At 36.5% G+C, this 22,938-nt stretch overlaps 3 protein-coding genes across 3 annotated transcripts in view; all 3 read left to right on the top strand.

Moving 5' to 3' along the window:
* Positions 1–4,675: 4,675 nt before the first annotated feature.
* LOC110334571 (olfactory receptor 52A5-like) lies at positions 4,676–5,623 on the top strand. The gene has a single exon (XM_021216300.1). The coding sequence runs from the start codon at positions 4,676–4,678 to the stop codon at positions 5,621–5,623; it is 948 nt and encodes a 315-aa protein (XP_021071959.1).
* Positions 5,624–5,732: 109 nt separating this feature from the next.
* Positions 5,733–22,938, top strand: part of LOC110332999 (olfactory receptor 51G2-like) — a 19,982-nt gene continuing 2,776 nt past the window's right edge. The window contains exons 1-3 of the mRNA XM_021214345.1: positions 5,733–5,749; positions 13,572–13,578; positions 22,508–22,519. The gene's annotated coding sequence lies outside the window, so the exon portion shown is untranslated. The remainder of the gene's footprint in view (positions 5,750–13,571; positions 13,579–22,507; positions 22,520–22,938) is intronic.
* Positions 14,827–15,387, top strand: LOC110321219 (olfactory receptor 52A5-like). The gene has a single exon (XM_021197402.1). It carries the CDS (start codon positions 14,827–14,829, stop codon positions 15,385–15,387), a length of 561 nt encoding a protein of 186 aa, XP_021053061.1.

The raw sequence follows: 22,938 nt of genomic DNA, 5'->3' as shown, positions 1-22,938 counted from the left end.
TAAATTGTAATACACACTAAAACATTAAAAGTATTTCTTTTATCTTAATTCATGTGAAAATGTGTATACACACACACACACACACACACACACACACACACACACACATTTATGAAGGTTATGAGGTAACTTTTGAACATTCATTATCATTTTATACCGTGGGTTCCAGAGACAGAAATCAACTCATCAAGCCTGGCGGCAATCATCTTTGTTAGCTAAGTCATCTCTTTGGCCTTTAATTAAAACATTTTTTTAAGTTTAAATTCAAAACAGTGGTTATCAGATGGCTTGTCATAAATGTGTTATATAATTTATCTACACTAACTACTAACTTTGGAGTTTATGAGAATGCCATTGTCATACTGCCAAGGAGATAAGGTAGCAATGTTGAGTCATATTTTTCATATTTTTCACACATTTTTAGAACAAGTGACTATTTCCTCCACAAATACTTAAAAAGAAGGAGAGTATGTATACTACACATTTATACAATGTTTCAAGATAATTTTTTTATTTTTCAAAAATAACAAATTTGGAAACTTTAATAGATTTTATTCTGTCCAACACCTGAGTGTTAGACTGTTTTATGTTTGGAATGAATGTCTCCCTCTTTTTTTGTGGAAACATGCTGGGAACCTTGCAAGAGGAACAGCAAAGAGCTTTAAAACTTCTAGAATTCAGCTCCTGGATTAGCCCAACTACAATGGGTGTGCAGAACCCAGAGGGCTACAAGACCTGAGGACTTCATGCTGTTAGGAAATATCACTCTGTTTGTTGCCTTCACGTGCACATCTCTCAAAAATCTATGGGCTGTATGAAAACTCTAAGGGGCTTCAAGGCCCTCACTGGGCAGTATCATTGTCATTTACAACAGTAGTGCTTGATCTTTTTCAAGCATTGCTGCTGGGGTAGATTAATGACTTATCTATCATCCTAGGAAAGAATTTAGAGATGTACATTGTCAACAATTGACTGCCACCTTTAGGAAGAATTTGGAGAAGTAGATTGCTAGTACAGTTAGGTTAAGGTTGGTTTTTTCTAATGGCTCTGGTGTAGAAAATCTTAGAGAACAATTTGAAGTTCAGAAAGGCACACTCATAATAGTTAAATTGGGAATGTTTAAGGTCAGGAAACAAGAACACTGGAAGCCCACTTGGCACTGGCTGATGTGACTCTTGATGAAACTGGGCTGCTGACCAAGGTGATGATTAATTTCTTGTACTCACTTTTGTCCTCAGCTTTCTGATATGGTTTAATAAGAAAATTTTAATGAGTAGATGTGCACCCTGAGGATTTAAAATAGTAATGAATGATCTTTCATATAAAAGATTAAATTAGTGATTCTCTTAAGATTTTTATAAGATTTCTTTTTAAGATGAATAAAGTAATTGAGCCTTTCTTTGTAGCCATAAATTTCAGCCTGCCAGTAAGAGATACTTGCTGAGAAAATTAACTTGATTACACTTTGTTAATCTATAACAAGTTGGTTAGTTATGAATGCATGTGGGTTCTTGGGAATAATTTGTTTTTTTTTTTCACTTGTACATAAAATATTTATTCATGTGAGGGTATTGGAGAACATGCTTTTTCTTATCTTTACTTATTGTAATCATTCATTAGAAGAAAAATAGAATGTAGTTACATTGTGACTTCTATATTGCATGGGAGATTTTTCTGGGATATATATGGCATGTGAGAAAAAATAAAGTTGTTGGAGATTTGCTCCATCCATCCACAAAATGTGTGAAGGAATGTGTATGTATGTATATAGGAATCTACGGAGGCAATTCTTACTCAAACCACCACAGTGTTTCGCAGTTGATATAATTTGATGGAAGGCGGCACATATCATTTGGTCAAAAATTTTGTAAAGGTAAAGGAAGTCTTCTGAAGAAGACAAGATGTGGTGAGACAATGAAATTTGCTGGACTTTCACTGTTATGATCTCTAAAGCAGAACTACAGAGCTCAGGCTTAGTAGTGTATTTTCTACATAAACAGAAAAAGGGAATCTTATTCATTTCATCTCTTGAAACCAAACTGCAATCCTTTGTTTTTTTTAACACAAAGGATGTGAAAACACATTTTTAAATTATACAATTTATTGTAATCTATGTGTACAGGATAGCTTGAAAATACCTATACATTGAACATATACATATTATTTATAAAAATCCCTCAAAAATCTGGTTTCTTATCAATTTAAAATACAACATGCTATTCCTGTCTTTAGTCATCTTGAACTTATTAGACCTGCCAAATGAAATTTTGTGTCTTTTGACATAGATCTCACTTTCGCTGTCCACCCAGCCTCTAGTAATCAATATTTTACTCTTGTTTTTGGAAGTTCTACTTTAAAGTCTTTTTTGAATGCTCAAACCATTCTTACTGTTAAGTGAATATCAGTCGTGACATTCATTCTGCATGTATTGATAGTAAAGTGCTACGAAAGTTTGCTGAAGTGCCTAATAGCAGTTAAAAATTTTGAACAGCACAGTGAAAGCCAGATTAAATACAGAAGGGCTTCCAGTCATCAACATTCAAATGGAAAACTTTCTGGATATGAAAAGAAATTGCTATTGATTACACCAGAATCATATTTAAATGTGTCCTGTTTCTCAGTGTAGTTGGCACTGGTTCATTTGTCCTCAAGCTCTTTCTTGTATCTCCCCTAGAGTGTGGACAAGATTTACTTGCAAGCCTCCTTCCACAACATATTTAGCAAGGTCAAGCAGAAATTCTACTGGCTTTGGGACAGGCAGAATATAAAATTCACTCTTTTGTAATTCAGGCAGGTGAGAGACCTCCATAAGGGACATAAGTGCCCCATCTCTCTGAAAACTGTTCAGCATTTCTAAGGATGACTCAGTACATTTGAAAATCAAAGACGTGTGACATCCTCAAGGGGCTTTTATTTTCACGTTCAAGTTGTTATTTTGAAAATCAGTGCCTTTTTTCTTGATGATGTCATTAAGAAACCTTGTCTTGTCATTAGGTTTCAAAATAAGGGTGATTTTAGTTCTATGGTCCAAAGGGAAAGAGAAGTCAAAGAAAAACAAATAATCTGACAATGAGCGCCTGTTAGTTAATTAGTTACATAATTTATCAAACATTTTCTGTTTTTCACTGTTGGGAACAAACCCATGGTTTCACACATGATAGGTAGCTCTCCTCCCCCAAGCCTCCTGGGGCCTTGCTCTGCTTCTTTTTCACTTTGGTTGTAACATGACCTCAGATGCACAGGGACTAGAAAACCTCAGTTCCACAGAGACACACTATCATATAAAACCACCATCCTTCACTGATTGAACTGTCACAAAGATCCTACACTATGAGTGCTGTGTGTCTCATCACATGACTCCAGGTAAGTCTAGGAGCTTGAGGTTCTGTACCATGGTGGGAAAGTGAAGAAAAAAGCAAGCTAGTAGCCTAAGCGATTTCCCTAGCTTCAGTATTCATCTAATTCACTCAGTGTTAGCAACAATTACAACTCTATTCCTATTCATTGATAAACCGTAGTTCATTCTATAGAAATGTCTAACTGTACTCTTGAGTTTAACATGGCAATTTTTCCCACAATCCCTCTGTTTTGAGGGATTTAGAGAATTTAGAAAATTTCATAAATAATACAAGTATAATAATCAAGCCTGTTATATTTTTCTCATATCATGTAAATATGTTTTTCTTCCTTGAACTATTACCTATTTATTGTTAAAAGTTCTCACAGGATTGGCAAGATGTGTAAAATAAATTATTAGGTTTAGAAAAAAAACAATTTTTTTTGCTTATTCTTTTTTTATTGGATATTTTATGTATTTTCATTTCAAATGCTATCCCTTTTTCCATACACTGGGGCATCAAGCCTTCACAGGACCAAGGGCTTCTCCTCTTATTGATACCAGTCAATGCCATCCTCTGCTACAAATGCAACTGGAGCCATGAGTTCCTTCATGTGTACTCTTTGGTTGGTGTTTTAGTCCCTGGAGTTCTAAGGGGTCTGGTTGGTTGATAATGTTGTTCTTCCTAAGGGGTTGCAAACCCCTTCAGCTCCTTCAGTCCTTTCTCTAACTGCTTCAGTGGGAGCCCCGAACACCAAATTTCGAAAAGATGAATATGAGTGAAGCTCTAGAGAGGCTTTTAATAGAGACTACCTGAGATGCCAGCAGTTGAGCTATAGACCTGAAAGATGTTCCAGAAAAAATAAAACCAAAACCAAAAAATTCTAGACTTCTTTTGAAAAGACTGAGAATTCTTGCACTCTCATGTATTGTCTGTGTCTAGTATAGACACAGGGGAGATCATATAATAGCTTCATCCTATGAATTGCACTTAGAAATCCATAATGATGCACAAAAACATAATAAGCAAAAAAAGGGGAGAATTTTGGGGAGAAGTTTTTATGTGGCAGAAAAAAAAGCCACAAAGCAATTTTTTCTTCACTAACTCAAAATGATTAAAGTAATTATAATTTAAAACTTACAGGCTAATTTTTAAATCCAGTTGGAAAAGATAAAATTACGAGAACCTGAGATAATAAAGAGAGGGTGGTTTACTACTAATCTACTTAGATTATGTTTTGCTAATGAATTAATTTCTCTTAAATTTAATGCATCTAGTCTTAGCATGTAGAAGAAGTTGAAGCACCAATACTGCTAGAGGTTTCTATTGAGCTCACCATGATCAAGTTCAATGGCTCAGTCTTCAAGCCTTCTGTGTTAACACTAGTGGGGATCCCTGGCCTGGAGTCAGTGCAGTGCTGGATTGGAATTCCATTCTGTGTCATGTACATCATTGCTATGATTGGGAACTCCCTAATTTTAGTTATAATCAAAAGTGAAAAGAGCCTCCACATACCCATGTACATTTTCTTGGCCATTTTGGCAGTCACAGACATTGCCCTTAGCACATGCATTCTTCCCAAAATGTTGGGCATCTTCTGGTTTCACATGCCACAGATTTCCTTTGATGCCTGCCTGCTGCAGATGGAACTCATCCACTCATTCCAGGCCACAGAATCAGGCATCCTCCTGGCCATGGCTCTGGATCGCTATGTGGCTATCTGCAACCCTCTGAGACATGCTACTATCTTCTCTCCACAACTCATGACTTGCCTTGGAGCTGGTGTCCTACTCAGGGCTTTTATTCTTGTATCCCCATCCATACTACTCATCAAATGTCGCCTTAAGTACTACAGAACTACCATTATCTCCCACTCTTACTGTGAACACATGGCCATTGTGAAATTGGCAGCTCAAGATATCAGAATCAACAAGATATGTGGTCTCCTTGTTGCCTTTGCCATCTTAGGGTTTGACATAGTCTTTATTACCTTCTCCTATGTGCAAATCTTCATCACGGTCTTCCAGCTGCCCCAGAAGGAGGCTAGATTCAAAGCCTTCAATACCTGCATTGCTCACATCTGTGTCTTCCTGCAGTTCTACCTTCTGGGCTTCTTCTCTTTCTTCACACACAGGTTTGGGGCTCACATACCCCCTTATGTGCACATCCTCTTGTCTGATCTATACCTGTTAGTCCCTCCTTTTCTGAACCCCATTGTTTATGGTGTTAAAACTAAACAAATCCGTGACCAAGTCCTGAAAATGCTATTCTCCAAGAAACCTTAGTGACTCCCTCTGTTGAAAAGTTGTATGGTTTCTAATGAACAACTTTAATGCATTAAACTATTTATCTTCCTCAAATATAAACATATGCTGTAGCATGTGAATTCCAGATATTCATACTTTATAGAGGTCTGTGTTAAATATTATCTTTTAAATCTTTTAAAATCACATAGAGTGGGATAATTTACTGACTTTGTGATTGAGGTTTATTATTTGTTTTGTATTTTGGGATGATAATGTAACTGTATCCTTTTCCCCTTTCTTTCCTCACTCTGAGTCCCCTAATATAGCCCTTCTTGCTCACTTTCAAATTCATGCCCTCTTTTTAAGTTTGAGTCTGTCAATTTAAGTTCTCCCATTCTTAGAACAGGTTGACTCTCTAACAGGAAACTTCAGTCAACTGCACATGCTTCTTAAAAACCCCAAAGACAAATGTTTATATCAGTACCCTTGAATTTCCAATCCACCAAGCACCTGCAGTTTGGGCTTTGTTCCAGTTCCTAATGGTCTTGCCAATCTACAGTGTGAAAGATCATTTATCTTTTTATGTACTTTATATTAGTTTATCAATGCAAAAATAATGCATAACCAATGGTGCATACACATTTTTCATTAATATCCCTAAACTATAAAAGATGCCATAAGAATAATGGGAAGTAAGAGATTGAATTAGCATGTCCTTAAAGACATTTTCATACAAACAGAAACATAGAAGACTTATGTAAAGAATACTTTTGGACCACAAACATTAGTTAATTTTGATGAAATTTTAGTTTTAATTTATTTCACTAAAGTTTATAGAAGAAAGGGAAATTAAATATGGAGGCAGTGTTAAAAAATTGCCTAATGACAGCATTTGAAGATTGTGTACTATGTGCTCTCCTGTCTGAGAAGAAAAGGGTTGTTGAGACACTGTTTAGAACACATGAAATATGTTTCCTGGTGTTAGTCAAAGTTATTTAATTGAGAAGTATCAAATCAAAAGCTAAAACACTGAAATCATCCATATAGAGGTGACTTTACTTCATTACTTTTAAGGTAAAAGAAAAAAATACAGACTTGAAAAAGTAATAGGAAACCAAGCTGGAAAGGAAGGCCAACACAGAGAAAATGCATACAAAAGGCAGTCGGAAGGCTGCTATCTCGCCATCCAATCAAATAAAATAATTGGAGGATAAGAAAACAACTGGGAGCAAGCAGTTGTTTAAAGTGAAATAATATGATCAAAATATATTGTATAAATTTCTCAAAAATAAATAAAATATTACTAAAATAATTGTATTTAATAATAGAATACTTTTTAAATAAAAGAAGTAAGATTATATTTGGGATTAAGAGAGTAAACTGGTATGGATGTGGGAAAGGGGTAAAGAGTAGAAAATGTGCTGTTTATTGAAAACTAAGGATATATGAAAGAAGACTTATGGAAAACCCTTAATGACTAAGCTAATATGTAGTTGGACTTGGGCTATTTTGTGGGTTCCCCTTTCTTCCCTTCTCCACTACTTTTACACCATTTATCCCCCTAACCTTAGATAGGAAAAAAAGGACAGAAAGGTAAAGAGTGAAGTTATCATTAAACTACTAATAGAGGAAATGAATTCCTTGGTGCAAGTTTGATCTTTGCCACTGGAAAATCTAATTTCTTTCTTTCTTTCTTTTTTCTTTTTTTTAATTATTAACTTCTTTTTTTGTGTTGCAAATTTATTTTATTTTATTTTATTTTATTTATTTTTTTTTTTTTTACAATTTTTTATTAGATATTTTCTTTATTTACTTTTCAAATGCTCTCCCGGAAGTTCCCTATACTTCTTTGAGTAGGACTACTTAACAAACTGTGACCAAGATCACACAAACAACCCAGTCCGCCTCCTGGAGCCCTAGCATTTATATACCCTCTGAAAAGTCCCCAGAATTCCAAGGATCACACAATGGTAGAAACTACCACACCCCTGCTAGAACATTAGACAAAGCATAATCACCCGCTGTGGACAATCTGAAGCAGCCCCATATCCCACACCTGGGATTAAAATGGAAACATATTCTTATTATATTTCTGTGTTTTATAAAGAAACCAAAATTCCAAAAATGTCACTACATTTCCCCTCTTCTTTTTTAAGTCATTGTGTTGTGTGTAGTGAGAAATTATAAACAGAGACCTTTTTTCACGAAATAAGTGCTTTTTGGACCAGTGGCCAAGGTTTTCAGTCCAATTCTAATCTTTTTCTGTTTTGATGGTATCCACAATTTTTTATTTCCTATGGAAATATAAACAAATCCTTGTCTCCAACATAAAACTTTTGTGGGCTTCCATTCTGATTTAATGTATTTTCAAAAGGCGGAGTATGAATTTTGTAGTGGAACTTTTCAGAGGGAAATGGAGAATTAGGGAAGTCGGAGGAAGTGAGTTCGAAGGAGTTCATTTTATACATGCCTGGAATTCCCCAAAATAGGGAAAATTTAAAACAAAAAGTATTCTCCATTCCTGAGGTCCAACATGAATTTAACACAATTGACTATGTGTCATTGCCCTATCACAAGGTTCCCAGAGACCACCAGAGACCACCAGGAGTCCAACTCATATGCAAAAGCAAAAAGTCCTTATTCAAGCTCAAAATCAGACCCTGCAACCTCTCCTGCACAATGGAAGGTGTGGATGGTGCTGACCTGGTAACAGCCTTGCCTTTTATGGTGGCAGGGTGAGGGACTTTCCAACTTGGCAGTTACATGATTGATTGACATTTGCTTGGCACACTTTTATTGGCTAGTAATGATTTCAGCTTAGTGTGGACAATGGTTGCTAGCTTAATCAATTTATTTTAGTTGCTAGGAGTAGAGTAGGTATTTGACCAGGGCAACTGTGATTGTTACCAGAGTGACATGGTTCCCAGAACAAGTTGGTATTTTTCCAGTAGCTGAGCTCATTCAGAGGGCAAGTTCATCATAAAATAGAGTCCGAAAGCAAAATGGAGTTTGTAATGTTAAACTGGGCTCTTCACTGTGAGCAGAGCATCTGGATCTGTTTTCCCATTGTTCCCTTCTCTTTGCCTACATTTTCAGGTTATGTTGTATGATGTACCTTTAGACATCATGTTTAAATTTTCTTCATTAAAGAATAAATATAAAATAGCAAGTACACAGAGAAAGCATTATAGATGGGGAAGTCATCTGGATTCCACATTTTGGATAAATAAATCTTCAAATAAATAATTAATGGATTGAAGAATTTCTCTTTATTTTCTGTCTCTCTCTTATGTATATATACATACACACATATACACACACTGACACATACATGAAGCAATATTACTTAGTAGAAAGGTGTAGACTTTAATTAAACAAAGAATTTTTGAAAGTTGAAAAAACCCGCACATGTTATAAAAATAAAATTTATTGGTGTTAGAGGGATGAATCAGATGTTAAGAGTTTGCTGCACAAACATGAAGACGTAGGGTTGTTCCAAGGCACCATTTACATGCTCAGTTGGCACAGGTGTTCTGTCTATAATTTTAGCCTTGAAAGAAAGGTACGAAGAATCCCCAGTTCAAGCTGGGGAGCAAAAATAGACATATCACTGGGTTCTTGGTTTGATTGAGAAGTTAAGTTTTAATATGAACAAGGTAGAAGAACAATGAATGATGATTACTGAAATCAATTTCACACCTCCACACTCAATGCATATATGTGTATGCACATCCACAAATTTTTTTCACACAAGAAAGAAAATGTATACACATATATACAACTAGGGTTCTTCTGTTTCTATGTTCCAAAGGCACAGCAGGGTTAGATAAAGAAAATAATTTGATCTAGACCCTCTTTTAGTCAACTAATTGCCTAAGTACACAGCAATGCTCTTTCCCTGTTTTCTTTTCTTTTCTTCTTCTTTTAAATTAATTAATTAATTAATTAATTTACACTCTATATTTTATTCCCCCAACTGCCATCCACCATCCAACTGTTGCATATCCCATACCTCCTCCCTATGCCACCCCCCAGTCTCTACATGGATGTCCCCACCCTCCATCTCACCTGAGGTCTTAATTCCCTGGGACCTCCAGTCTCTTGAGGGTAAGGTGCATCATCTCTGAATAAACACAGACCAGGCAGTCCTCTATTGTATTGTTGGGGGCCTCATAGAAGCTGGCGTATGCTGCTTGTTTGATGGCCCAGTGTTTGAAAGTTCTTGGAGGTCCAGATTAATTGAGACTGTTGGGCCTCCTTTAGGGTTGCCCTTCTCCTTTGCTTCTTTCAGCCTTCCCTAATTCAACAACAGGGGTCAACTCTTTCTGTCCATTGGTTGGGTGCAAATATCTGCATCTGGCTCTTCCAGCTGCTTGTTGGGTCTTATGGAGTGCGGTCATGCTAGGTCCCTTCTCGTGAGTGCTCCAGAGTGTCAGTAATAGTGTCAGGTCATGGGACCTCCCCTTGAGCTGGATCCCATTTTGGGCCTGTCACTGGACCTTCTTTTCCTCAGGCTTCTCTCCATTCCATCTTTGTAATTATTCAGTTCCTGAAAGAGCATTGCTGTGTACTTAGGCAATTAGTTGACTAAAAGAGGGTCTAGATCAAATTATTCAGAAACAATTACAGGTCAGAATTTCTTTTTTTTTTCTTTTTACAGTCCAGTCATTGCCCACCTCCCGGCCTGCCCTCCCATAGTTCCTCATCCTATTCCCCCTCCCCTCTGACACCAAGAGTATGTTCTTCCCTCACTCCCCCCACCCCTGCTCAGACCTCACCACTCCCTGCAGCCTCAAGTCTCTCAAGGGTTGGGCACTTCTTCTCCCACTGAGGCAGACCAGGCAGTCCTCTGCTGATCCAGGCAGGGCATCAGACCAGCTCGTGTATGCTGCCTGATTGGTGGCTCAGTGTCAGATCTTAGGGCTCTGGATTAGTTGAGACTGCTGGTCTTCCTATGGGATCGCTCTCCTCCTAAGCTTCTTCCAGCCTTTCCTTAATTCAACCACAGAGGTCCCCCAACTTCAGTCCAATTTATGCATCTGTCTCAGTCAGCTACTTGTTGGGCCTCTCAGGACAGCCATGATAGGCTCCTGTCTGTAAGCATACCATAGCATCAGTAACAGCATCAGGCCTTGAATCATCCCCTTGAGATACATCCAAGTTGGGCCTGTCACTGGACCTCCTTTCCCTCAGTCTCTTCTCCATCTTTCCCTGCAGTTCTTTTAAACAGGAATAATTCTAGGTCAGAGTTTTTGACTGTGGCATGGCAACCCCATCCTTCCACTTAATGCTCTTTCTACTGGAGATGAACTCTATAAGGTCCCTTGCTTTGAGTCCTAAGAGTATCTTAGCTCCCAGGTCTCTGGTACTTTCTAGAGATTCTCCTTAACACTCCCCCCCCAATATTGCATATTTCCATTCATTCTTCTGGCTCTCAGGGCTTCTTTCCTGTCCCCCCTCCCACGCCTGATCATGTTCCCCTTTTCTCTGCACCTCCCCTCTGCCACCCAGATCCCTCCTTCTGCCTCCAATGATTGTTTTTTTCTCCCTCCCAAGTGTAATTGAAGCTTCCTCACTTGGGCCCTTCTGCTCATTTTCCTTCTTGTGTTCTGTGGATTGTATCATAGGCATTCTGTACATTTTTGGCTAATATCCACTTATTAGTGAGTATATACCATGCATGATCTTTTGGGTCTGAGTTACCTCACTAAGGATGATATTTTCTACTACCATTCATTTGCCTGCAAAACTCATGATATCCTTGTTCTTAATCACTAAATAGTATTCAATTGTGTAAATGGACCACATTTTTTATATACATTCTTTTTTGGGGGGACATCTGGTTTGTTTCTAGCTTCTGGCTATCACAGATATGGCCACTATGAACATAATGACTTCACAAATAACACACAGGTTTCCACCATGGAGTCACCTTCCAGCTGCGCTATACTCTCTTTTCACTGTTCAAATTCTACAGGGACTAGGAGACTCATTTCCACAGAGACACATTATGGTATAAAACACTAGTCCTTTCCTGACTTAATTACCACAAAGATCCTATTCATGAGCTCTGTGTACATGTCATTAAATGGCTCCAGGTAAGTCTATGGGCTTAGGATTTTATACTGTGGGGAGTGAGAGGTGCAGGGTTGTAGGGTTGTAGCATGGAAACATGAATTTGATACCCTGTAACAGTAGATGGATCAAATGCAGTTGTTTTAGTTTTAGAAATATTTTCAGTGATAGGATTCTATGTACCTTGAAATGTTTCAGAAACTGTTAATAAAGTATGAGATAACAAAATTAAAACAGTATTTTTTGTAAACCAGAGGACCCTGAGAGAGCAATCTGAATGAAAGTGAAAAAATGAGTGGAAAACTTAACTACATGGTTATCTAATTAAGAGCTTTATCATGTTTAGACATGACAAGAATTGCAAGAAATTATAGGGCCACCAGCGAGTATTGGCTATTTATTGATGCAGCAATGTATTTTAAAATCATTTCTATTTGTGGCCTTTGTTCAATGTGTTTGTAGATATTATTCATATTTTACCTATGTTGAAAATGATAAACTTAGTTTATTAGCTAGATCCAGAGCCTGACGAATAGTCAGCAGTTTAGATTGTCTTGTCCAGCTACAGATTTTAAGTACTTCACTCTTTACCTTATGGGAAATGTCTGTGATGGGAATGTGAATTTAAAATGTTCATGGGAAATAAATAGGAGGTAATTTGAAGCCAATTATAAAGAATATCCACTTGACTTGAGAGTTGTTCTGCAGTGTGGAAGACTGCATCAGAAAATAACAAAGTTTACGGATATTGGCAGAAAGCACATGGCGAACATCAGAGATCTAGGCAACGAGATCCTTAAGGTGGTAGGGAATGAAGAGTAGGCGTCATAGGAGTTTGAATTTTGATTCTTAAATTCTTACAACCTTGGGCCCTGGACAATACAGGTGTAGGATAGGAGCTCTAAGAAATACTTCTTTTTGGAGTATTTCTACATTGAAGAGTCAAATTGCTGTAGCGTATGTACTGGTTCAGCTGTATCAATGGGTATCAACCAAAGAAAGACTTTTTTTTCTTCCTTTAAATGTGTGTAATTTGTAACCACACAGTTATTTTCTAGATTGCCTTTTTTCATTTTGTCCAGTTACTCTTAACTTTACATTATTCCATCACATCCTCTGTGCAGTGTGCAACTGTCAAGTTTTATTTCCATTGATACCACGTTGTAGCTATGTATACTGGCCCGCCTATAGGCTAGTACTTGAAAGAGACATGAGGGTTAATACAATATGTGATCAGTCTTAATTGCATAGCAAGTTTTAGATTAACCATAGCTACAGCGATGGACACTGTGACTTGCCCCTCACTGTCCTCACCTCAGAGAGCATCGGTGCTAATACCACAATCTGAATGAAGAAAGCAATCTAAAATATTCACAATCTGTGCAGAGTAATAATATTTAAAGTATCTTTAATGGATTGTAGATGCTATTATTTGAATTTCAAACAACAAACAAAACATTGATCTTTATAAAAATAGAATAAATGAACTTATTTCCCTCAAATAGTTCAAAGAATATTTGGATTTTATGGAGAATGCCTATTAATAAAATTGATAGTATATAAAATTACAATTCATGTGTATTAATACTGCCTTTTACAATAAAGAAGACAGTTTAAAATACAGTGATTTAAAGAAAAATTCTGTGTAAGAAAAATTCAGAAAGAAGAGTCTCCTAGAGTTAGATAAGGATGAGAGAAAGGGATGCAGACTGTTCACTTGGGTGAGTTGAAAAGGAGCCCCCTTTCCTTCCTCAAAGATAAACTATATTTATAATGTGAAAAAGAGCAACAACTAACATATTTGCAGAATGGAAGGCAGAGTGCATTTACCTGATGTGTCTTTTTATTGATTTGCTGTTTAGATCCATCCTCATAGCATCCTCATGTCATTTAATACTTAAAACCAGCTCAGGGAACAAGTGTGTGAATTGATGATTGGAAATAACCATCCTTTCTAAATCATTTATTACATTACATCTTCTGGAGTAGAAACACTCCTTGAAGGAGTTATAAATACAGGTTTCAGGTAACAATGAGGCAAGACACCCACATGCATGAAACCCTGGGTACCTTTTGCACAGAAGCATGTCTTTAAGCTCAACATAACATAAGTGAGAATGATTAAAGTAAAGAAGGAGAATAAGTGGCAGAGAACTTATATAAAAATTGTCTCCCAGAAAATAGTGTAAAGCAAAAAAGTCATCTCCATAAAAATATTTTTTCTCCTGTAGATAAATGATACATTAAAACATTAGAAATTCCTCTCCATAGAGCTTTCAATATTAATCAGTCACCTAGGCAGAAATGCATGGCAGCTTTGGGTAGGTGATTTAGTTACTGATAAAGAAGAATGGATAGCAGAGGCTGCAAGTGGGGTGTGTTAAATATAAATGATGGACAAATGCAGAAAACAGAAGATGAGAACCACCTGTGGCCAAAATACAAAAGATCAATGAGTAAAAAAGTAATGGATAGGTTCTCAGAGAATGGGCAGGAAAAGTATAGTATAAACAGTTGAGCTTGAGAAAAAAAAAGAATATCTAAAGGGATAATTTGTATATGATCTGGTAGATCCTTTTAGAGAAGGACAAGGCTATAAGAAGACCCAGAACAGCAGTTATGGAATGAGAAACATAGAAGACCTTCCTAACAAACCTGCCCTGAGAAAACCGAGTAACCTCCCACTCTGGTGGACTATTCATGTCCAGATATAGATAAATTCAAGATCTTATACAGTCTTCGTTCTGTGAATTCCAGTTGCAAAAACACAAGAGCTCATAGAGGACAAATATCAAGCGAAAGGAATTTTTGATCAAAGGCTTTTGGTCTTGGAGAAGAAGCAAGCTATCTACTGAATTTAACTTACAAAAATGATTCAGGTAAGGACAAAATGGGACTGATATTTAAATACTTTGGGGGAAAAGAATAGTTGAGGGTGAAGAAAAGATGGTATGCTCCTAACTTACATAGAGTTTATTTTGCTAATGAATTAATTTCTCTTAAATTTATGCGTCAAGTCTTAGCATAGAACAGAAGTTGAAGCAGCAATACTACTACAGCTTTCTACTGACAGGTTCACCATGATCAAGTTCAATGGCTCAGTCTTCAAGCCTTCTGTCTGCTTGTGGACGTTGTACATCGTGGTGCGGAGCCTAGTGCGCACCACGATGTACAACGTCCACAAGCAGTTCTCTCCACAACTCATGACTTGCCTTGGAGCTGGTGTCCTACTCAGGTCTCTCATTCTCACATTCCCAATGATATTGCTCATCAAATGTCGCCTTAAGTACTACAGAACTACCATTATCTCCCACTCTTACTGTGAACACATGGCCATTGTGAAATTGGCAGCTCAAGATATCAGAATCAACAAGATATGTGGCCTCCTTGTTGCCTTTGCCATCTTAGGGTTTGACATAGTCTTTATTACCTTCTCCTATGTGCGAATCTTCATCACGGTCTTCCAGCTGCCCCAGAAGGAGGCTAGATTCAAAGCCTTCAATACCTGCATTGCTCACATCTGTGTCTTCCTGCAGTTCTATCTTTTGGCCTTCTTCTCTTTCTTCACACACAGGTTTGGGGCTCACATACCCCCCTACGTGCACATCCTCCTGTCAGACCTTTACCTGTTAGTCCCACCTTTTCTGAACCCCATTGTTTATGGTGTTAAAACTAAACAAATCCGTGACCAAGTCCTGAAAATGCTGTTCTCCAAGAAACCCCTGTGATCATTATTGACTCCCTCTGTTCCAATGTTATGTGGTTTCTAATTAGAACTTGAATGAGTTAAACTCTAAATCTTCTACAGATAAGAAACTGCGTGATAGCATGTGAATTTCACATACTCAAAATTTAAGGAAGTATGGGTTAAATAAACAAAAATAACCTTGTGTATTTCTGTTTTAATTTCAAATTGTTTAGAGCACTTTTCTGGTTTGGAACTATGAATATGGTTTTGTATGTTCTTTCCTGACACCACGTAATCATATTTAAAAACAAAATTCAAAATTAGCATTTCCTCAAGTAAATTTCAGAGAAAGTGCTGTGAATCACCATTCTGAAACTTCTTATCCAACACATACTCATATATTTGGTTATGTTTTACTTTCTGGTATTTTCTTCTAAACTGTATTTTGGAATGGCTAATCAATTATACATACTTTTTATGAGTAAAGATAGAGTGATAATATAAGGAAGAATTCACAAAAACTTATTTAGTGACATTCAAAATCATTAAAGATTCCAAGAAACATGAATAGAGAAATTCCAAAGAATGAGTAAAGTAATTAGCATATTCTCAAATAAACTTCTAGAAAACTGAAACAATAATATAATCATATATACTGATTAGACCTTCATATGTAATTATTATAATGTACACTTGAGTTTTACTTGTTCTTTACTAAAATTAGAGGGTGAAGAGTTACTGAATACAGAGGCAGAACTGCTGTATTTAAAAATTGCCTACCCACCTTTTTGTCATAAATTTTAGGACACACTGTCTTGATCTTATTAGAACACAAATAAATTTGCATGTACGGATATTAATGTAATATGCACATCAATGATACAGAAAAATCTATACATTCAGGAGTTTATTCCATTACTATTAAGGCAAAGGAAGCACTCATATCTGAAGGGATACTTTATTCTGAGCTTTATAAGAGCCACACTGGCTATGAGCAGGGACTCTGCATTACCTTTACAATTTTCACATCCTCTTTATATCTTCATGTAAAAGTAACTTTTATCTTCCTGATGTAATTGCTGACACAGAGGCTTACTGATGAATAAGCTCATCTTCTCTAGTTATTTTTCAATTCTGGTTGGCTGATTCAACTGAGCTGTTCAGACTCAAATGCCTCTTCAAACTAACTGATTTAATCTAGCTACTCTCAGCTTCTCACTGAGTTGCTCTGCTTGACCTCAAACTAATTCTAGAAATTTGTTTTAATCTTCTGGCTCCATTTTATTCTCTGACTTCAACTGCCTCTGATGACCTGCAATGAACTGCATGAACTCACATATGAACTCAACTGTACTTCACTCACTGCACTGACTCCCAGATCACTAACTCTCTCTCTCTCTCTCTCTCTCTCTCTCTCTCTCTCTCTCTCTCTCCCTGTGCTGTTCTTTAAAAGCTTTGCTTTCCTGTGCTGTCCTTGTGAGACTTGGACATTTCCTATCTCTGACATGATGTATATTACTTTCTCTGACTTGTCATTTTGTCTGCCCCCCAACTAGACATCACTTTCAAACATGGCTGTTTCCTTCTATAAACTAATTTTACATTTAAAGACCTGTTCTAAGAATGTGTCTGTATTCTATCCAGAGGAATTAAATGTATGTTGCATGTCTGCATTCTGGCCAGACCACACAGACCTAGGTCTTTGGCTGTGATCGCTTGTCAGAGTAACCATGTTGCTGGATTAAATTCCTTAAATTTTTCTCTATATCTTCAATTTATTATTTTGATGTATCTATGAATATCATGGCAACTTTGTTTAGCAAAAGAGCAAGTCTTAGAAATAAGTTGATTATTAGCACACACTAAGAAGAGCATTGTAGATGGGAAAGTCATATGGATTCCTTATTTTAGATAAACAAATGTTTTAATAAATAAGAGAGAAAGACAGTGAAAGATACAGAAAGAGACAGAGACAGACACACACAGAGAGATTGATAGACATGGATAGACATATACAGGAAGAATCATTCAATAGGTAGATTTAAACAATTATTTTTGAGAAGAAAGAATTTTTCTTTTTTTAAATTTAATTTAAATATATATTTTACATCCTACTCACTCCTCCTATCCCGGTCTTCCCATATTCCTTCCCCCATTCCCTTTCCCCTTTTCCTCTGAATGGGTGGGGCTCCCCCTGGGTATCCCCCCCCCCGCCCCTCTGTACTTCAAGGTTCTGTGAGGCTAGGCACTTCCTCTCCCACTGAGGCCAGATGAGACAGTCCAGCCAGAAGAACATATACCACATACAGGCAACAGCTTCTGGGATAACCCACATTCCAGTTGTTCAGGACCCACGTGAAGGTCAAGCTGCACATCTGCTGCATATGTGCAGGGACGCCTAGGTCCAGTGTGTGTGTTTTCTTTGATTGGCATCTAAAACAATTAATAACAAAGTGACCATGAATTTGAAAAAGAGCAAGGATGGATATATGGGAGGGTTTGGATGGAGGGATAGAAAGGGAGAAATGATGCAATTATATTATAGCATCAAAAATGTAAAAAAATGTACAAGTGAAATTGCAGAATATGACCCCATAGAAACTCAATTCAAAAAGAAAGTTAAGCTGATTGTTTTAAGAAAGTTCAATAAATTTCAAGAAAACATGTAACAATTTAATATTTTCTCATTGAAAAGCAAAAGAGAGATATTTTATGAAACTGAAGAGATATTCTCAAGCTGAAAATCATACTAAGTGAAATTGAAGCTATGAAAGGAAGCAATAAATGCTGTAAATGTTCTAGACAGATGAAGAATTAGTGAGATCAGATATTTGAATTGGGAATTTTTGAGCAGACAAAAATGAAGCTTTGGGAGAGTATTAAGAGAATATGTTTTCAAGTGTTAATTTATGAAGGTCTTGAGAATACCAAAGAGGCCCAAAGTCTATGTAAAGAGATAACAACAGAAAATCTGAAGTCCTAGCATCAGTCGCAGATATCCATGCCAGTCAGTCAAACCGAAGTACTTCAAGTCTGCCTCAAGATACAACCTTAGCAAATTCTTCACGGTTAGAGAAAAGTGAGTTCATCTCAAGGGGGCAAGTTAAAATGAATGGATAGCACACATGGGCATCTCTTTTTGTCTGTGATTTCTTAGAAAAAGTCTTATAGCTAAAAAATGCACTGAAGAAAATAACAAATCCAAAAGCATTCATCAAAACCACCAATCAGGATTACAAAGTGAACTTCAAACTGTGTGGAGGAATTAAAGACAAGTCAATGTTTTACTGAATTTTTAAAAATTTCTTTTGAGTTTCCTTTTGTATCTATAATTCAATGCTAAATTGCTATTATTTCAAAATAGCTTGTTGTCATCCAAAGGTGCTATAAATTTCAGTCTTCATGATGAATACAGAGAATAAATCCATAAAAGATGTAACAAAATAATGTAGAAGATGAAACACTACTAGAATAAAACTTTAAACCAGAAAAATAAAGATTGTCTGAGCTTAAGGAGTAATTATTCAATTTCAACAAAACTAGAAGATAAATATTAACGTTGTTTTTAGTAGTAAAGCTCATGTGTTGAAGACATCCCACATTAAGCTCTAGATGCCTGGGACCACAGATGACAAGGAAGAAAGACATGTGGGGGGTACTGTGTTTCGGAGCAAGAGGCTATGGCCTCTTGTGGGCCCCAGTATGAGTACTGAGCGGCGCCAAGGCCTGCTTCTTTGGCACAAGCACCTCAAGATGTCATTTCTGCAACTGTTCTTAGTTCTTGTCATTTTCCTTATCTATTTACTGTTCCTTCTTTTTTCTCCTTCCTTGATTAAACTGGTATTTGGTGACCTGGAAAGACCTAGTAGGAACCCGTTTTATATCCAGAGACTAGATGTTACCAATAATATTAAACTGAATCCAAGAGAAATGTATGTTATGGTCACTCTCTCAATGTGGAATCAAAGGTAACCTAGAGTTGCAGGCAGAGATGAGTAAATCTGCAGCTGTTCCCCCAGTCTTAGTCTCAATTCTGTATGGGACACTTTTATTACAAAACTGAGGATGGAATAACATACAGATATTTCCCAGAAAGTCACCAGTGGGTTTCTTGGGTTCAGGGGCTATGACTGCCACCCCCTAGGAATTCTCTATACAGGTTAAGTGAGGATGTTTTCATAGACAGACAGATGGGGTCCTGGATGTTTGACCCAAACTGAAGATCCAAAGACTGCAGGATCAGCAGTATGACCTCATGTTTACCCTTTTATGAAACCTTACTCACACATGTTTGAAAGATACTGACTTTGTAACCAAAATACTGTTGCCCCCACCTCACTGGAGACTGACTAGTGGTCGGGAGATATAAAAACACTGTGCTTGCTACAAAAATTTTATGTTTGAGATTTTATAGTTTTCTTTTTCTGTTCTAAATCTGTGCTACTCTGAATCACAAGAAAATGTTGTCAAAGGAAAATAGAGAAGCATTTACTCCCCCACCCCCATGAGCTTTGTAACCCAACATCCTTGTGTGATTTCAATAAAAGACTGGGACTGAGGCAAGTCCATATGAGCATTCTGACTCCTGAGGTCAAAAAGCTCTCACAGAAATGAACAAGCCTGTCAGCTTCTTCAATTGATGTTTTCTTATTTGCCTACCAGGTATCCCTAGTCCTTGAAAACCCCCACTCTTGTCGATGCTGGACCTTGTGACTCATGCATCAATAACCATAGTAAATGTAAATGAATTAAAATTCCTAGTTAAAAGATACAGAAATGAAACAGATTTAAAAGAAGAAAAATGCATATTGATTATGAGGAAAAAAAATTTCCTAAGGAGATTTATGTATTGAATGTGACTAGGATGAAATAAGATATTACCAGATAATGGAATATAGCAAAAGCAGAAATAGCCATATATTTATAAGAGAAAATAATGTATAAATAAAAAATAGTAAAAAGAGACAAAAATTTCACTATATAATGATAAAGAGATTAATACACCAGGAAAAATTTAGATGTGTATATACTCAATATCATAGTAAATATGTGTGTGTGTGTGTGTATGTGTGTGTATGTATATGTATGTATATATATATATACCTCCCTTTCAATATAATGATATAATAATATTGGATTGATGTCAGTCAAACACTCAGCAGCAAAATGGAGTTAACACTTAACTCTGGACCAACGGTACCTGATTGACATCTGAAAGACCACATCCAGGAAATCTAAAACATACATTCTTCTTAACTGTATGAAGAAGATTCTGCAGGATGGATCATGTAGTACATTCAAAACAAGTCATAGAAAATTTTAAAAAATATTAAGTTCTGTCAGGCAGCTTGCTTGGCCAGAATTCCATAAAACCCCGAATTAAGAGCAAAGAAAAAACACTCTGAGAACTGTACAGAGATGCAAAACCAGTGAGCAACCACATGATCAAGGAAGATCTATCTATATATCTATATCTGTATCTATATCTACATCTATATCTATATCCATCTACATCTATATATTTAAATGGTAATGGATAAACAGCATACCAATACTTACTTATGGAGCTATATCACATACAATTCTAAGAGGCCAGGAGAGAAGATTATGAAGTCAATGATCACATAAAAATAAACAATATTCTATTAAAGAATCAATATATCAATGTATCTTAAGAAATTAGATTAAAAGACTAACCAAACTCCAAATTAATAGTAGGTAAAGAAATAGTGCATATTGTTTTTTAAATGAAATAGAGAAAAGAAAGTACAAGTATCGGGTCATGTCCTCAATTGTCTGATATAAAAAATTTGATGAAGGGATCAGAGCAAGTTGTTTGTGTGTATGTGTCTACACGTACACACATACACACATACACACATACACACAACACACATACACACATACACACACATAAGTATACTTATATACACATGTATATTTGTACATATACAAATGTACATATGTACGCACACACATATATATATGCACATATATATTTGCCTGTTTCAGAACATACACACACACATATATATTTCTGTCTATCTATCTATTTATCTATCCATCTATCTATCTATTTCTAGATGTAAACTTGCTTGCCATTGCTTGTCCTGATGGGTGTAGCAACAGTAAGACTATATAAGAGGTCAGAAAGATTTCATGTGAAGAAAGTTACCTAATATAACCATTCCCTTTTTTGGAGGGAAATGAAGACATCGTGAGCCAAAGTGTGGAGTGGATGGAGACTCAGGACATGAAGTGCTTCAATATATGTTCTTCTGTACCCTCTCTGTTTTTCATCATTGACTCTAGAGATCAACATATAACATTATGGTCATCTATACAGTGGTGAATTTTAGAACTGAGTCAATCATGCTGTTTACATGTGTATCCTCTTTATTGGGTGTGGTCTTATTACTGTCCTACTGTATCACTATAAGTAGACACCACTATATTCTCCCACCTAATGAGATATTCAAAGTTAAACTTATGGGCTAAGATTACCAGACAATTTGGTAGAGATAAGATATGTAACTTATTTCTTTTTCATGATATATTCATGAATGAGTTATTCATTAAGTGAATGTATTATGTAATGTTATGTTAAATAGACTCAATCTATTTTCTTGGTTAGAGATAAGTAGAATATTAAGAAAAGCATCATTTTGGAAAATCAGATTTCAGCCATGAAATTGGCTTTATTGATAAATGATTTTGAAGAAGGCATTCGAAATACCTGAATCATATTGTACCTGTTAGCACATAGAACTGAATGTAGATACCTATAGCTCTCAAATACAGACTCTGTGCTTTTCCACAATCTAGACCACATCTGAAACTTTACACTGTTCTTATTTTCTCAGTGTAAACCCATATCTCATTACAGGTTGCATCATATCAGCTTTTCCAGACACAGAAACAACACATATTTTAAAAAATCTCTAGAGAATTCATTATCCATTACATTTAAATTGTGACATCGTGCATGATCTGGAGGGTAGTAGTACAGAAAAGAACCCGAAATTGAAATGTTGGCATTGACAGGGTTACAGCTTCTCTCCTGCATGTATGCGATTACTCTCTAAGGACGACTACAGGGAACCTTATTAATTCATCCTGCTTACTTTCAGAATTAAATTGGTTCCTTATAGGGGGAAGAGCTCTTCTACAAAGTACGTGAGACTGGGAGAAAGATAAATGGGAGGATATCAGAAAACACATGAAGGATGCTGAGAAGCAAAAGGGAGGAGGAGGGAAGGTATCAAAAAATGAAGACAAGAGGGCCAAGAGGAAATATTAGATATTTTTTAGTGATTCTATTTTTCTCACTCTGTTTCTCTGTCTCTCTGTCTTTCTGCCTCTGTCTGTCTGTTTCCCTCTCTCTGTCTGTCTCTGTCTGTCTCTATCTCTGTCTCTCTGTCTCCCTGTCTCTGTTTCTCCCCATCTCTCTGTCTGTTTCACTGTTGTCTTGTGTTCCCAATGTAACCCATATCTCATTTCAGGTTGCGTTACATTAGGTTTTTTTTTCAGACACAAAGACAACAAATACGTAACTCTCTCTCTCTCTCTCTCTCTCTCTCTCTCTCTCTCT

Source organism: Mus pahari, chromosome 1, assembly GCF_900095145.1.
Source record: "Mus pahari chromosome 1, PAHARI_EIJ_v1.1, whole genome shotgun sequence".
NCBI lineage: Eukaryota > Metazoa > Chordata > Mammalia > Rodentia > Muridae > Mus > Mus pahari.
The sequence above is the reverse complement of the archived record's forward strand: the minus strand, read 5'-3'. Positions and strand labels throughout refer to the sequence as shown.

Bases quoted from the DNA above. Each gene is read 5' to 3' on its own strand.
- LOC110334571 (XM_021216300.1), top strand. From the start codon at position 4,676: ATGATCAAGTTCAATGGCTCAGTCTTCAAGCCTTCTGTGTTAACACTA.
- LOC110321219 (XM_021197402.1), top strand. From the start codon at position 14,827: ATGTACAACGTCCACAAGCAGTTCTCTCCACAACTCATGACTTGCCTT.